The 16,753-nt window shown below is 36.0% G+C and overlaps 1 protein-coding gene and 1 long non-coding RNA gene across 4 annotated transcripts in view; one reads left to right on the forward strand and one right to left on the reverse strand.

Moving 5' to 3' along the window:
- The window catches only part of LOC138713770 (uncharacterized), a 428,588-nt gene that overhangs the window by 81,782 nt on the left and 330,053 nt on the right, over positions 1-16,753 (reverse strand). The gene's annotated exons all lie outside the window — the stretch shown is intronic.
- Positions 1-16,753, forward strand: part of LOC138713763 (uncharacterized) — an 85,940-nt gene that overhangs the window by 6,386 nt on the left and 62,801 nt on the right. For 2 of the 3 annotated variants that reach the window (XM_069846172.1, XM_069846174.1), the window contains exon 2: positions 10,780-10,908. In XM_069846172.1, the coding sequence (XP_069702273.1) occupies positions 10,801-10,908 (108 nt within the window). In that variant the 5' untranslated portion in view covers positions 10,780-10,800. Of the gene's footprint in view, positions 1-10,757; positions 10,909-16,753 lie in introns of those variants that run through there. The other variant, XM_069846173.1, reaches the window with a different exon arrangement.

Here is a 16,753-nt window from a genome sequence, read left to right on the forward strand (position 1 = left end):
TCTCCTTGTAAGTTAAATTAGATAAAGATTAACATCACAATGATTTTGCGTCATAAGCTGTGATACCAAGAAAGTATCCTCTCCTTGTAAGTTAAATTAGATAAAGCTTAACAGCACAATGATTTTGCGCCATAGTCTGCGATACTAAGAAGGTATCCTCTCCTTGTAAGTTAAATTAAATAAAGGTAAACACCATAATGATTTTGCGTCATAAGCTGTGATATCAAGAAAGCATCCTCTCCTTGTAAGCTAAATTAGATGAAGGTAAACACCACAATGATTTTGCGTCATAAGCTGTGATACCAAGAAAGCATCCTCTCCTTGTAAGCTAAATTAGATGAAGGTAAACACCACAATGATTTTGCGTCATAAGCTGTGATACCAAGAAAGCATCCTCTCCTTGTAAGCTAAATTAGATGAAGGTAAACAGCACAATGATTTTGCGTCATAAGCTGTGATGTCTAGAAAGCATCCTGTCCTTGTAAGTTAAATTGGATAACATCCGCAGCAGAATGATTTTGTGCCATAGTCTGTGATACCAGGAAAGTATCCCCTCTTTGTAAATTAAATGAAAGATCTACACTACAAAGATTTTGCATCACAGTCTGCGATACCAAGAAAGTATCCTTTCCTTGTAAGTTAATTTAGGTATGTGTTAACTACACAATGATTTTGCGCCATAGTCTGTGATACCAAAAAAAGTATCCTCTCCTTGTAAGTTAAATTAGATAAAAATTAGCAGCACAATGATTTTGCGCCATAGTCCGTGATACCAAGAAAGTATCCTCTCCTTGTAAGTTCAATTAATAAAGTTTAACAGCACAATGATTTTGCGCCATAGTCTGTGATACCAAGAAAGTATCCTTCCCTTGTAAATTAAATTAGATAAAGATCTACACAACAATGATTTTGCGCCACAGTCTGTGACACCAAGAATGTATCCTCTCCTTGTAAGTTAAATTAGATAAAAATTAATAGCACAATGATTTTGCGCCATAGTCTGTAATACCAAAAAAAGTATCCTCTCCTTGTAAGTTAAATTAGATAAAGATTAACAGCACAGCGATTTTGCGCCATAGTCTGTGATACTAAGAAAGATACTACCACTTCTCATTAGGCCTATCACAACTATTGACAACTTGTAGTAGTTTCTATATTTAAAAAATATTATTTTAGTTCCCAAATAAGAGTGGTTCACTGCATTGCCTCTGCCCATCCAATTGGTCAATGGTTCGATTCCCAGCGTAAACAATGGATGAAATATATTTCCCAACTACGGGATTGGATGGTTGTCCGATGTCTCGTGATTGTCTTGTGATGTCTCTGCGGTGGTCCTCTATTGTGTCAATCCCACATACAGGATGGGCCGCAATGTGTAGATATATACTAGCTTCGTGCAAGTTTGTCAAGTACGGCGAAGTTCGTTATTCACTCTGCAGAAGGAGGTCTGTCGTGTTTGTTCCACCTTGTTACAAAAATATTAGCTATTCTTCACTTATGTTTCAATTGCTTAAGAATTTTAGCACATATCTTGAGATTCGTTTTTCATATGAAATAAGACGAAGTTTTTAATGTCTTCGTTGTCTCTCTCAAGTTCGAATATTGGAGGACAATAATGTATAATGAGTGTGGATTCAGAGACAATACACTCCTTCCACTACACCGCTCTTTAAGTCGGTACTACAGGGGAGATGAAACGGATTAAAAAAAAAGATAAAACTGAGCGTATTTAATTTCTTTCTTAACAACTGAAATTGCAGTGTAATATTTCGGAATTTCTTGTGTAGCAATTTATTTTTAATAATGAAGACAGCTGCCTATGTAACGAATCAGTGTAGCAATAAACTTAATAGCATCTGGAGTGAACTTGCAGGATATGGCGAAAACATTCGCTTGTACCTAGACGAAGATTCTGCTGCTGATGTCCATGACCCTGGTTTCCATCATAACGTCACACTTTAACACGAAGACTACAATTGAAAGAAAAATTCAGAAATCGTTACAAAAAGTGTTGTCCGATTTTATTCCATTAGTACTTAGCAATTTTTCTTTTTAACTTTTGACACTCAAAGAATTCTCATAAGATCTAAGTAATTTCATGGCAAATTTTCGAAGGTAAAAAATAAATTGAATTTCATTGCAAAACTCTTAAATGTCGAAACTAATCTCTAAGGTATTATCCTGTAACATTAAATAAACATAGCGTAAACGCTGTTAAACATCCTTCATTTTAAGTAATTACGAAAAGATTTCTGCTAATAAAAGATTAAAAATTTAAATTATTTGACTGAATCAAAGAAGAACACGGCTTTAAAAGCAATAATGATAAATATGTATTATTATCCTCCTAATATACCGCAGGAATTTAAATATAACCTTAACTTTTGAACATGTCTATCTAATTTTAAACTGAGATAGAGAAAGTTTCTCTCAGATACAGACTTTGAAATAAATTAAACATACTGAAATAATTTTCTCATAATGTACTTCAACACAGTAGTCAGAACACAGCTAAGTTTTCTTTAATAATAATAATAATAATAATAATAATAATAATAATAATAATAATAATAATAATAATAATACCGGATGTGAATCCTCAAACACTTTTCACTGTTTCTAACATTTGCTATTCCTATTTTACCGATTATTGTTTATTTATTTTTATTTACCTAGTCTATTTATTTTTTAAGAATTATTAATGTATTTCATATGGTAAAGTTAAGGTCTTCAGGTCTTCTCTGCCATACTACCTGATATACAAGTAAAAAAAAAAAACAGAAATGCAGAGAAAAGAAATAAGTAAGAATAAAAATACAAGCACAAATAGAAATACAAAAACATAAATAAATAGACAGATAAAATGACAACAGGTACAAATAAAAATGTGTTAGTATATTGATTTATATACACATATACATACATATATACAGGGTGGAAGTAATATAACTGAGCCGACTGAACGCGACAATAGAATAGGCCTACATAAAAATAAAAATTAACCTATTATGCCTTTTTCGGTCCCTATCCTGTGCAAGATTAATCCAGTCTCTACCATCATATCCCACCTCCCTCAAATACATTTTAATATTATTCTCACATCTACGTCTCGGCCTCTCCAAAGGTCTTTTTCCCTCCGGTCTCCCAACTAACACTCTATATGCATTTCTGAATTCGCCCATACGTGCTAAATGCCATGCCTATAGAGCTTGTTTTTTTTAATATTATTAAATTCCGACAGTTTCTGATGTCGCTGGGAAGGGTATTCCACAAGTGCGATAGTGAGATAATGAATGATGATGAATGCGTTGATGTTTTATGTGTTGGCATTGCTTGTTTCGCGCGGGTGTGTGGATATGATGTGATGATAGAGAGGCTAACTGAAATCCACACCTGTGGAGTAACGGTTAGCGCGTCTGGCCGCGAAACCAGGTGGCCCGGGTTCGATTCCCGGTCGGGGCAAGTTACCTGGTTGAGGTTTTTTCCGGGTTTTCCCTCAACCCTATATGAGCAAATGCTGGGTAACTTTCGGTGTTGGACCCCGGACTCACTTCACCGGCATTATCACCTCCATCTCATTCAGACGCTAAATAACCTAAGATCTTGATAAAGCGTCGTAAAATAACCTACTGAAAAAAATAGGCTAACTGAATCGGGAGAGAAGGTAGATAAATGTGAGCCGTTCAGAGCAGAAGTGGTGTAAGTAAATTTTGACTTACACCACTTTTGCTCTGAACGGCTCACATAATCTAGGCTAATGATTCGATCGTTATTATACAGGGACATCATTTTATTTTTACTTGCATTTTTATTGTACCTGCATTTCTGAATGTACTTCACTCCCACCCCTTCACTAATGTCCTTGGTCCCGTCAGACACACAAACTTACGGCCGCTGTTGCATTCGAAGTCTTCAAGCAGTGAAGTAAACACTGCAGTGTATAGTGTGTTTCATAAATATGGTTGCGTTTCCTATAGAGGAAAGAACCTATATTAATAATATCGTACTAAAAAATTATATTCATGAAACGATAAATTCAATTTCAGAGAATATGCTTCAACATTTTTTAATAATATGCGTAAAGAATTGAAGCCTGCATTGTAATGAACGGCAACCATTTTCAGCAACATGTTTAAAAATTGAGATTAGCTTATTTTGAATTGAGGTGGCTAGAAGCAAAGGAATGCTAGTGACATTTGTAATAACATGAGTTAAGTGCATCCAGTGTAAGCAAAATTATCTAAAATTTTAGTGGCAAAGGGATATTTTAATCGCATCACACATTAAAATTTAAATAAAAATTTCACCGGTTTTAGGAAAGCTTAAATATGTAAACCCCATTTTCTCAAAAGTAATTTAAGTGCACTTACAGTCCTTTACTTATGACCCCCTCAATTTAAATGCACTCTCTATATTGTATGTTAACACCAATAATTAATATGCTAAATAAAGTATACCTTACATAACGAACATAGCCGCCTGAAAAGTTGAGTTTTTGAAAAAAAAATGTTACTACTCTACTGTATTTTGATAAATTCCGTAAAAGTGATCATCAAACTCAAAATCGTAATATCGTATTTCCCTACAACATAAATGGATACACTACTTTTCTCTCCTTCTATACCTAGTAAAATGATTTGTTTACATATTGCACTAGTAACATCAAACTCCTGTAATGGAAGGGGGCAACAGTGTTTCCGAGTATAGGCAGGTTAATGTTAAAAATGTTGGTTTAAAATAAAGTGATGTCTCTGTACAAATTTAAATGACATGAATATACATTTTGCCTGTAAATGTATATATAAAGAACAGAGAGATTGAGAGAGAGGGAGAGAAAAAAAAACAAAGAGAAAGTAGGAATTGTATTTTGTATATTGTTTATTTGAGCCGTTCAGAGCAAAAGTGGTGTAAGTCAAAACTTACTTACACCACTTCTTCTCTGATCGGCTCATGTAGAGGTGGAATGGTGAACGTTCGGAATGAACACAGGAAAGCGGGAGAATCCCGAGAAAACCCCCACACTACGACCTTATCCACAATGGATTTTTCAATGAAAATCCCAGGCGTGATCGGGACTCGAATACGGACCGTCTGCTTGGTAGGTATAAAGTCTAGACTCTCAGTCTCTGCAAGGTGTGCGATGAGCGAAATTACAATTTTCAATCCGATTCTTAACATTGCAGACTATCGTAAATGTATGAGAAGTTGTATACATGGAAATTTTGCAACTATGTCACTATCTTCACACGTAATTAGTTATTAACTAAATTGGCAACAGTTCAAGTAGCGAACGTGCAGGTTAAGAGAACCAGTCATGGTGGGTACTAAGCACATTTATTTCCCATGCCCGTCGCATCGCAGCTGGTCTGCGGGTAAATTACAATCCAGCAATCCCGTTGCGCGATGTGGTTACGAATCATACAACACAGCCCTGTCACCTCAGTTGTGCATGGCTTAGAGGGCAAACCAGTCAAATGCCATCATTCATCTTCTGTGACAAATCACTGGCCAATTTTAACTGCACAATGACCAGTGTTTCTTAAGCAGGAAGTCTTTGTAAAGTCTGGGATATAACTTTTTATTCATAATAATTTGTTTCCTTCAAAGACATGCGACGACGCAGAAAAATCAGTGCCCCCGTTCAATTTTCAACCACCCTCTTTTTGAAATTCTCAAGTTCCTTGCTTAACAATGAAATTTTACAATTTAATATTCACACAATGTTATGACCAGGCTTGGAGACTTTGGACCCGATACAATAAGTTTACTGTGCATGTACTATAGGTTGTTGACTCGCTGCAGGTAGATAGAGATGTGTTGAGGTAACAACGTTGCTATTTAGAGTAGAGTACGGTAGTATGGGGAAACACACATATGTACATTCTGAAAGTAAATATACATTACACAATGATAATGTCAAAAGAATATGAAAAGCATTTATTCTCCTGTCTTTTATAAGCATTTGTGTTTAATTATACACAGTGTTAATGGTGGAAATAAGCATGTAGCAATTTTAATTTTTTCACTTATCCTATTGGTCGTCTTTAGGAAGTGCAGTTACAGTATCGAATTGCAATGTACCTATTACAAGATACATTCTTAGTGTCTCAAACGTCAATCTTTTTCGGTTATCTGCCAAAGTTTGTACTGTAGGAAGCTGCGCTCTACGTCGGATGACGTGATAGGAGCAACACGAAAAACCCTAACATCATTGCAGTCTCTAAGAGACAGTCTTTCATTTTCGAGTGACTCTATGTCCACTAATTTGCTGTTTATGTTACACAATGTTCCATATCCGTTAGTTTTACATAAAATTGATTTCCACTTCTGTTTTACACGTTCAGTAACCGGTGTACTTGGTGTCTCATTAATTCTCTACATCATTTTCTAAATTAATTTGAGGGCTTCCGGCATCTCTTGCTCTGACTTTTCTAACCGTGTAATAGTTCCAGACACAGTTCGTATGAAAACCAAATTATTCGTCAGAACCTTCAAATCCAGAGCGTTTTCCTTTGCGTATTTGTTGGCATTCATTCTACAGTACCCCCACCCACTGTACGCTTTACCACTATACTCAGTACGCCGTTATGCGGATTTCCCACTGAACTGCTCTATTGGGTCCGAAGTCTCGAAGCCTGATTATGACTCATATTTAATAAATATATAAGACTATATTATATTATTCCTTCATAGTGTTTTGCCCAAGGGCATGTCTTCCACTGCAAACCCAGCATTCTCCAGTCTTTTCTATTTTCTGCCTTCCTCTTTGTCTCCTCATATGATCCATATATCTTAATGTCGTCTATCATCTGATATCTTCTTCTGCCCCGAACTCTTCTTCCGTTCACAACTCCTTCCAGTGCATTCTTCAGAAGGCAGTTTATTCTCAACTAGTGATCCAACCAATTCATTTTCCTCTTCCTGATCAGTTTCAGCATCATTCTTTCTTCACCCACTCTTTCCAATACAGCTTCGTTTCTTATTCTATTTGAGGCTAAGAGAGATGAAGTTACAGGAGAATGGAGGAAGTTACACAACGCAGAACTGCACGCATTGTATTCTCCACCTGACATAATTAGGAACATTAAATCCAGACGTTTGAGATGGGCAGAGCATGTAGCACGTATGGGTGAATCCAGAAATGCATATAGAGTGTTAGTTGGAAGACCTGAGGGAAAAGACCTTTGGGGAGGCCGACTCGTAGATGAGAGGATAATAAAATGGATTTGAGGGAGGTGGGATATGATGTAGAGACTGGATTAATCTTGTTTAGGATAGGGACCGATGGCGGGCATATGTGAGGGCGGTAATGAACCTCTGGGTCCTGTAAAAGCCATTTGTATGTAAGGGCTATTCCATATGAAATCGATCTGTAAAAAACCTCGCATTTTTTTATACACTAATTTTTTCCCTACTTATATTATTACTGAGGGGAGTGCATTTTCAAAAATATACTATCGAAAGTAAAACGGTTTTCGTATTATTGAGCGACAAATTTAGCGTATTTTATAAAAACAAGCCTCTTTCAGCGCTCAGAACTCTGGAACCATTTACTGCAGAACATTGAACGAGAGCTTATTTTGAAGCTGACATTTGGTAGGTTATGTTAAGAAGTAATCCTTATTTTTATTGTACACAGAGAGACAGGTAATCTGATTTTACTTGCTTTTAGGCTTTTTGGCCATTTGTAAAAATATAAAAAAATATTGAGAAAAAACCTTGCATTATGAAGAGGGATTCGGCATTGTTTGCTTAGTGATAGGGCAATAAGTTTCGAGGGTATTAAATAGATTATTTTCACACGCCTAGACTTGAACCCACGCACTGGCCGAGAGCTGAAGATAAGCGAGCGTTGGGCGTCATTTTACTTCTGTGTTTATGAAAACCTGTGATAAAGCTAGCACAGCCATGCGCTGCTAGACCACACATCACGTGTTTGTCTCCTGGCCTTGCTTGTCTCGGGGCTAGCTCCCGTCTCACAGTCAGCTGGTTACTTCACGCGCGTACTATTTATTTTCTTTATTTGATATTTTCAATACTTTCTTATCAACATACCATAAGTAAAAAATATATGTTTATTTGTACAGGGACATCACTTTATTTTTACCAACATTTTTAACATTAACCTGGCTATACTCGGAAACACTGTTGCCCCCTTCCATTACAGGAGTTTGATGTTACTAGTGCAATATGTAAACAAATCATTTTACTAGGTATAGGAGGAGAGAAAAGTAGTGTAACCATTTATGTTGTAGGGAAATACGATATTACGATTTTGAGTTTGATCATCACTTTTACGGATTTTATCAAAATACAGTAGAGTAGTAACATTTTTTTTCAAAAACTCAACTTTTCAGACGGCTATGTTTGTTATGTAATGTCTACTTTATTTAGAATATTAATTATTGATGTTATCATACAATATAGAGAGTGCATTTAAATTGAGGGGTCATAAGTAAAGGGCTGTAAGTGCACTTAAGTTACTTTTGAGAAAATGGGGTTTAAATATTTAAGCTTTCGTAAAATCGGTGAAATTTTTTATTTAAATTTTAATGTTTGATGCGATTAAAATATCCCTTTGCCACTAACATTTTAGATACTTTTGCTTACACTGGATGCACTTAACTCATGTTATTACAAATGTCACTAGCATTCCTTTGCTTCTAGCCACCTCAATTCAAAAAAAGCTAATCTGAATTTTTAAACAAGTTGCTGAAAATGGTTGCCGTTCATTACAATGCAGGCTTCAATTCAGTACGCATATTATTAAAACATTTTGAAGCATATTCTCTGAAATTGAATTTATCGTTTCTTGAATATAATTTTTAGTACGATATTATTAATATAGGTTCTTTCTTCTATGGAAAACGCAATCATATTTATGAAACACACTATACACTGCAGTGTTTACTTCAGCGCTTGACTTCGAATGCAACAGCGGCCGTAAGTTTGTGTGTCTGACGGGAGCAAGGACATTAGTGAAGGGGTGAGAGTGAAGTACATTCAGAAATGCAGGTACAATAAAAATGCAAGTAAAAATAAAATGATGTCCCTGTAATTTTAATGCGGAATCTAACGATATATTAAAAAAAAATTTTTTTTCGGTGGCAAAGGCATCTTAATGAGGAAAAATCTAAATTTCTCATTGCCGTAAAAACTAAGAAAATCTGTTTATATGTCAATACAAACTTTAATTTCTCAGCATCAAAATAAACCATGATTCTGATCATTGGGTGAAAGGGTTTCGGAGCCACAACAGTTTAAAGTTGCTAATTTTATGAAAATACGATGAATTAAAATTTTTTAAATTTAAACACTATGAAGTTCTGATGCCTCAAACTTTGCACAAAGCATTGTATCACAGTTCTCTACGTATTAAAAAAGTTTCATTGTATTTAGAAATTGTAAGGTAAATTTTCTCTATTTTTCGGTCGATTTGAGATGGTATAGCCCATAAGTAACAGTACATAACCACAACCTCTATCAGAGATGGTAGTAACAGTAATAATGATGGTCATGGTAATAGTAATAATAATAATAATAATAATAATACTAATAATAATAATAATAATAATAATAATAATAATAATAATAATAATAATAATAATAATAATAATAATCTATACTAATAATAAATCTGTAGCCGAAATTTTTCTGGTAATTTTCGATTTTCCAAACATAATTGGTCCTAACATATATAATTAACCACCCTGAAACCGAAAATCGCTTTTTTGAAATTTTTGTTTGTATGTCTGTCTGTCTGTCTGTATGTTTGTTACCTTTTCACGCGATAATGGCTGAACGGATTTCGATGAAAATTGAAATATAAATTAAGTTCGTTGTAACTTAGATTTTAGGCTATATGGCATTCAAAATACGTTATTTAAAAGGGGGGGTTATAAGGGGGCCTGAATTAAATAAATCGAAATATCTCGCTTATTATTGATTTTTGTGAAAATGTTAAATAACAAAAGTTTCTTTGAAAATGATTTCTGATAAGTTTTATTCCTTAAAAAATTTTGATAGGACTGATATTTAATGAGATAAATGCGTTTTAAAATTAGAATAACTGCCATCTAAGGCCGTGTAATGAATTAAAAAACAAATGACTTCGTCTATAAGGGGCCTTGGACAGCAACAATCGAAAGCTATGAAAGATAGCCTACAGAGAATGTTTCTGTGTTTGTATGAAGTAATATCGGAAGCTAAATTAACCGATTTGTATAATTAATTATTAATTCACCATTGGAAAGTGTAGTTTCTCTAGATGGACATAATGCTATAATGTTATTACAGTAACTTCTGAGTGAATCGAGGACAGGTAAGATTAAAATAGCTTCTTATGCACAGAAAACTTGATAGGCTATTCTGTACATTTGTTTCCTGTATTTCCTAAAATAATTTTTATGACCAAATGAGTGGTCTCTGGATCAAAATGATCGCATTTTAATTATGCAAATGCAATTTAAATTAAGTAACATAATAAACGATTTATCCTTCTATCAAACACGAATGTTCCCTGGATCAAATGTCCTATTTTAATTATGTAATTACTTTATATTTATTTCTAACGGGTGCAGCGGAGCGCACGGGTACGGCTAGTAATAATAATAATAATAATAATAATAATAATAATAATAATAATAATAATAATAGGTTTTATTGCTGTCAGCGATCGTTTTGTGTACAGTTAGGCCTATATGTGATATAGTAACTGTTGCTGTGCTCATGTGTTCATGTAGGAAACCCAGTCGTCTGATTGGCACTTTCGTGTTGCAGGGTCCACGCAGCGCAGGCGCCATGCACTTCCGCGTGTTGTTCTCCCTGGTCCTGGTGTTCTGGAGCGCCTCCGTCAGGGGCTTCGGAGGAGCTGATGACCGGTACATCAAGAAGTACGCCATGATGAAGGTCAGCACATTCCTCCGCATCTCCCTTTGTCTTGATTGCAGCGCCCACTCGGCCGTCTTATTTCCCACAGTGCGTGGCGGGTCGCAGTCCGGACTTCACTCTCAGATGCGTCTGGTACCGGTCGGCCGCTAATTAAAATGTGCGCGTGTCTTAAGCCAGCGTTAAAGTCTAAATCATGCCGCTGTGCTTGTAACATTAGAGGCGTGCAAAAAATAATTGAATAGTTTCTTACTGAATCCAAATATTTTACACAGACTATTACACGTTTACTACATCATACTACTTTTGACCAATAAAACGGTACGGAACGACTTGTTTCAACCAATCATGGCTGATTAATTATTATACAATTTTTATCACTTCTCCAGTATTTATTTTTTATTTTAGTAGGTTATTTTACGACGCTTTATCAACAGCTTAGGTTATTTAGCGTCTGAGTGAGATGAAGGTGATAATGCCGGTGAAATGAGTCCGGGGTCCAACACCGAAAGTTACCCAGCATTTACTCATATTGGGTTGAGGGAAAACCCCGGAAAAAACCTCAACCAGGTAACTTGCCCCGACCGGAAATCGAACCCGTGCCACCTGGTTTCGCGGCCAGACGCGCTGACCGTTACTCCACAGGTGTGGACCTTCTATGGTATATTTGTTTGTTTTAATCTTCAATCAATCTTCTTAATATATCCAGCTATTTGCTGACAACATAAAGTCCATTATAGTCCATGTAGTCTATTCAGTTGTTCTTTTTCACGAGAAATGGACGGTATTTTGATCGGTGATCATTATAGATGCCTGTTGCTAGTAGCCAGAGTTGGGGTGTAGTCAATATATACTGCAGGGCTGTGTGTTCTGTAACTGGTACTGATGATTTTAATTTACTTCTTTTGTGGTTTATGGATGGACAGTATAGAAGAATGTGTTCCAGATCTTCATCATGATTATTACACCACAGACAAGTAGGATTATCAGAAATGTGAAATCGGTGTAGGTACAATTGAGTGACAATGTGACCTGTTCTGGCTCTCGTTAAAAATGTTTGAACATGTCTGGGCAAGTTTTTGTACATTTCCAGGTCATTTGGTTTCTTTTGCACAGACTGTAAAATTTTTCCTTTGTCAGAAGAGAGCCAATTGCTGATTCATAAGTTTGCAAAATGAGACTTTACTGAAGCAAAAGCATTGGATAGAGATATCACTTGAAGAGGTCTTGGTTGCAAATATGTTGCCTGTTTTGCAATATTATCGACTTTCTCGTTTCCAGGTATACCACAATGACTAGGTATCCATTGAAATGTTATTTGCTTTTGGAATTCTTTTAGTCTACTTAGTTGTTTCTGAATTGGAATAATTCTATGTGCATATAGGTCTGGTACATATTTAATTATATTAAATATAACCCCCTTGGAGTTGGTAAGTATGCAAATAGATTTTTCAGAAATTTGAGTAACACACTGAAGAGCAGCATCAATAGCTAGCAATTCAGTGTCAAGACTGGAGGGAGATGAACATGGTAGGAAATAACTTTCTTGATATTTTGGAATATAATACCCTGCTCCTGATGTCCCATTATTACGATTTAGAGATCCATCTGTATAAATTTGAAGGTGATCCTTATATGTGCTGCAGAGTAGTTCCATGGCATCTAACTTAAGAATGTATGGAGGATCATTTTTGGAATGATTTCCTGGAATTTGTATGCTATGTTCTGGAATCACCCATTTCCATTGAGGAATTGTTTTCATCATGTCCGTAGCATTTGTTTGTTTTTATCATGTCTCTATCATTTCTTTCTTCGTTTGCCAACAGACAAAATTAATAATTCTATCCTATTTAACAAATTTTTTGTGAAATTTCGTACAGAAGTTACAGATAGAATATATTTCTTCTTGCGTACAAACTCTGATTACGTTTATGTAAGAGGAACTATCCCTTTATAAGAGGTGCATTGAGACAAAATTAATAACTTCTCTCCTATTTAATAAATTTTTGTGAAATTTCGTACAGAAGTTACAGGTAGCATATATTTTTTTTGTGTACAAACTCTGATTAGGTTTATGTAAGAGGAACTATCCCTTTATAAGAGGTGCATTCAGACAAAATTAATAACTTCTCTCCTATTTAACCAATTTTTGTGAAATTTCGTACAGAAGTTTCAGATAGCATATATTTCTTCTTGCGTACAAACTCTGATTACGTTTATGTAAGAGGAACTATCCTTTTATAAGAGGTGCATTCAGACAAAATTAATAACTTCTCTCCTATTTAACAAGGTGTTATGAAATTTCGTACAGAAGTTACAGGTAGTATATATTTTTTTGTGTACAAACTCTGATTAGTTTTATGTAAGAAGAACTATTCCTTTATAGGAGATGCATTCGGAAACAATAACTTCTCTCCTATTAATAAATTTTTGTGAAATTTCGTACAGAAGTTACAGATAGCATAATATATTTCTTCTTGTGCACAAACTCTGATTACATTTATCTAAGAGGAGCTGTCCCTTTATAGGGGCTGCATTAAGACAAAATTAATAATTACTCTCCTATTTAACAAATTTTTATGAAATTTCGTACAGAATTTGCATGTGGCATATATTTTTTGTGTACAAACTCTGATTACATTTATTTTAGAGGAACTATCCCTTTATAAGAGGTGCATTCAGACAAAATTAATAACGTCTCTCTTATTTAACAAATGTTTATGAAATTTCGTACAGAAGTTACAGGTAGGATATATTTTTGTGTACAAACTCTGAGTACGTATAAAAGAAACTACGGCTTTATAGAAGGTGCATTTAAACAAAATTAATAATCTCTACTATCTAACGGATTTTTACGAAACTTATTACAGAAGTTACAATAGCATACAAATGTAAGCATAGTTTTGTGCACAAAAAATATATGCCACCTGTAACTTCTAACTTCTGTACAAAGTGTCATAAAAATCTTTAGGCCTGCATAAGGAAAAAGTTATTAATTTTGTCCAGCTAGTTTTTCATTCTGGTCCACTGTAAGTCGGTCCTCGATCTTGTCTTGTAACTCGCGTTGAATAAATTATGCGGTATAAGACACCGATAACGAAATCATTATGAAAGCTAAGAAACTAATTGAGGACTATAATGACAACGTTCTGGTGTATGGTTTCCATGCAGGTACGGTACGTAATACACACTTCTCTGTTAAACACTACCATTAGCAACGAGAACTGCACACGGTCGTCCTTCTAGAGGAAACGCCGGCCAACCGAGACCAGCGACTGTGATTTCCCCACGACCACAGCTGTGAGCCTGCAATCATTTAGTGCACAGAGCTGTGCCGGCGAATAATTACACCGTTCCAACTAATTTTTATTCAGCGTGGCCCGAGCATTCTATTACCAACATTCTAATTATGAATTTCTGCCTAATTTGCAAAAAAAAAAAAAAAAAAAAAAAACGGTCCAACCCTCGACTTACTTCAACCGCTTTGAGGAATGTGGCTTCAACATCTGTCTGCTCATTATTCGCCTCTTTTCCTCATCATCACAAACATTATCATCAATAAGTCGACCGCTGTGGAGTAACGGTTAGCATGTCTGACCGTCAAAGAAGCGGGCCCGGGTTCAAATCTTGGTTGAGGTATTTTCCAAGTTTTCCTTCAAACCAAATTAGAGCAAATGCTGGGTAACTTTCGGCGCTGGCCCGACGCTAAGTAATATCAGTCCCGAGTAGTTGTTTGCTTACTGCCATATAGGTAAACTGAGTCCCGAGTAGTTGTTTCCTTACTGCCATATAGGTAAACTGAGTCCCGAGTAGTTTTCTTACTGAAATATAGGTAAACTGAGTCCCGAGTAGTTTTCTTACTGAAATATAGGTAAACTGAGTCCCGAGTAGTTGTTTTCTTACTGCCATATAGGTAAACTGAGTCCCGAGTAGTTGTTTGCTTACTGCCATATAGGTAAACTGAGTCCCGAGTAGTTGTTTTCTTACTGAAATATAGGTAAACTGAGTCCCGAGTAGTTGTTTTCTTACTGCCATATAGGTTATCTGAGTCCCGAGTAGTTGTTTGCTTACTGCCATATAGGTAAACTGAGTCCCGAGTAGTTGTTTGCTTACTGCCATATAGGTAACACCTGTGGAGTAACGGTTAGCGCGCCTAACCGCGAAACCAGGTGGTCCGTTTCGATTTCCGGTTGTGGGAAGTTATCTGCTTGAGGTTTTTCCGGGATTTTCTCTCAATCCAAATATGATAAAAATGCTGGGTAACTTTAGGTGATTGACCCCGGACTCATTTTCACCGGCATTACCACCTTCATTTCATTCAGACGCTAAATAACCTTAGATGTTGATTAAGCGTCGTAAAGTAACCTAGTAAAATAAAATATATAGGTTATCTGAGTCACGAGTAGTTGTTTCCTTACTGCCATATAGGTAAACTGAGTCCCGAGTAGTTGTTTTCTTACTGAAATATAGGTAAACTGAGTCCCGAGTAGTTGTTTTCTTACTGAAATATAGGTAAACTGAGTCCCGAGTAGTTGTTTTCTTACTGCCATATAGGTAAACTGAGTCCCGAGTAGTTGTTTGCTTACTGCCATATAGGTAAACTGAGTCCCGAGTAGTTGTTTGCTTACTGAAATATAGGTAAACTGAGTCCCGAGTAGTTGTTTTCTTACTGCCATATAGGTTATCTGAATCCGGAGTAGTTGTTTGCTTACTGCCATATAGGTAAACTGAGTCCCGAGTAGTTGTTTCCTTACTGCCATATAGGTAACACCTGTGGAGTAACGGTTAGCGCGTCTAACCGCGAAACCAGGTGGTCCGTTTCGATTTCCGGTTGTGGCAAGTTATCTGCTTGAGGTTTTTCCGGGGTTTTCTCTCAACCCAAATATGATAAAAATGCTGAGTAACTTTAGGTGATGGACCCCGGACTCACTTTCACCGGCATTACCACCTTCATTTCATTCGGACGCTAAATAACCTCAGATGTTGATAAAGCGTCGTAAAGTAACCTAGTAAAATAAAATATATAGGTTATCTGAGTCACGAGTAGTTGTTTCCTTACTAGCATATAGGTAATCTGAGCCCAGAGTAGTTGTTTGCTTACTGCCATATAGGTAAACTGAATTCCGAGTAGTTGTTTACTTACTGCAATATAGGTAAACTGAGTCCCGAGTAGTTGCTTTCTGCCATATAGGTAAATTGAGTCCCGAGTAGTTGTTTGCTTACTGCCATATAGATAAACTGAGTCCCGAGTAGTTGTTTGCTTAATGCCATATTGGTAAACTGAGTCCCGAGTAGTTGTTTGCTTACTGCCATATAGGTAACCTGAGTCCCAAATAGTTGTTTTCTTACAGCCATATAGGTAAACTGAACACGCTCGAATATTTTCATTGAATTTTGTGAAAACTGCATGCGCATGGAGTAATTTCAACCTCAAAAATATAGCTTCGAGAAACGACAAATTTGTGAAAATATATACAATTTTGACATATGCAGCAGGTGTATATATGGTCTGTCCAAAACAACTTCCGACCTGACAAATGGCGCCTTTAGCATGTTACCATGGCAACCATTCAAATCAACCAATCACGAGAAACGCGTAACCATGGTAACGGGACGGTGTTGCCGTGTCTATGTTTACAAGCTGCACGTGAATACCACGGCCTAGCGGTGAATGCAGTTCCTGTAATGACTGAGTTGGCTGGTTAACGCGTGCTTCTTTGTGTGCATTAAAAATATTATTTAGTTGTATTATTGTTTTAGTGTATCGATAATTATTGTGTGTAAATTATATTACACGTATTATCTTCGTTGTCATTGGTGGAGTGTGTGGCTAGTGTGCGTTTTCTAGTTTGTGCGAGAGTTTCTA

The sequence above is a fragment of the Periplaneta americana genome, chromosome 14 (assembly GCF_040183065.1).
Source record: "Periplaneta americana isolate PAMFEO1 chromosome 14, P.americana_PAMFEO1_priV1, whole genome shotgun sequence".
Taxonomy (NCBI): Eukaryota; Metazoa; Arthropoda; class Insecta; order Blattodea; family Blattidae; genus Periplaneta; species Periplaneta americana.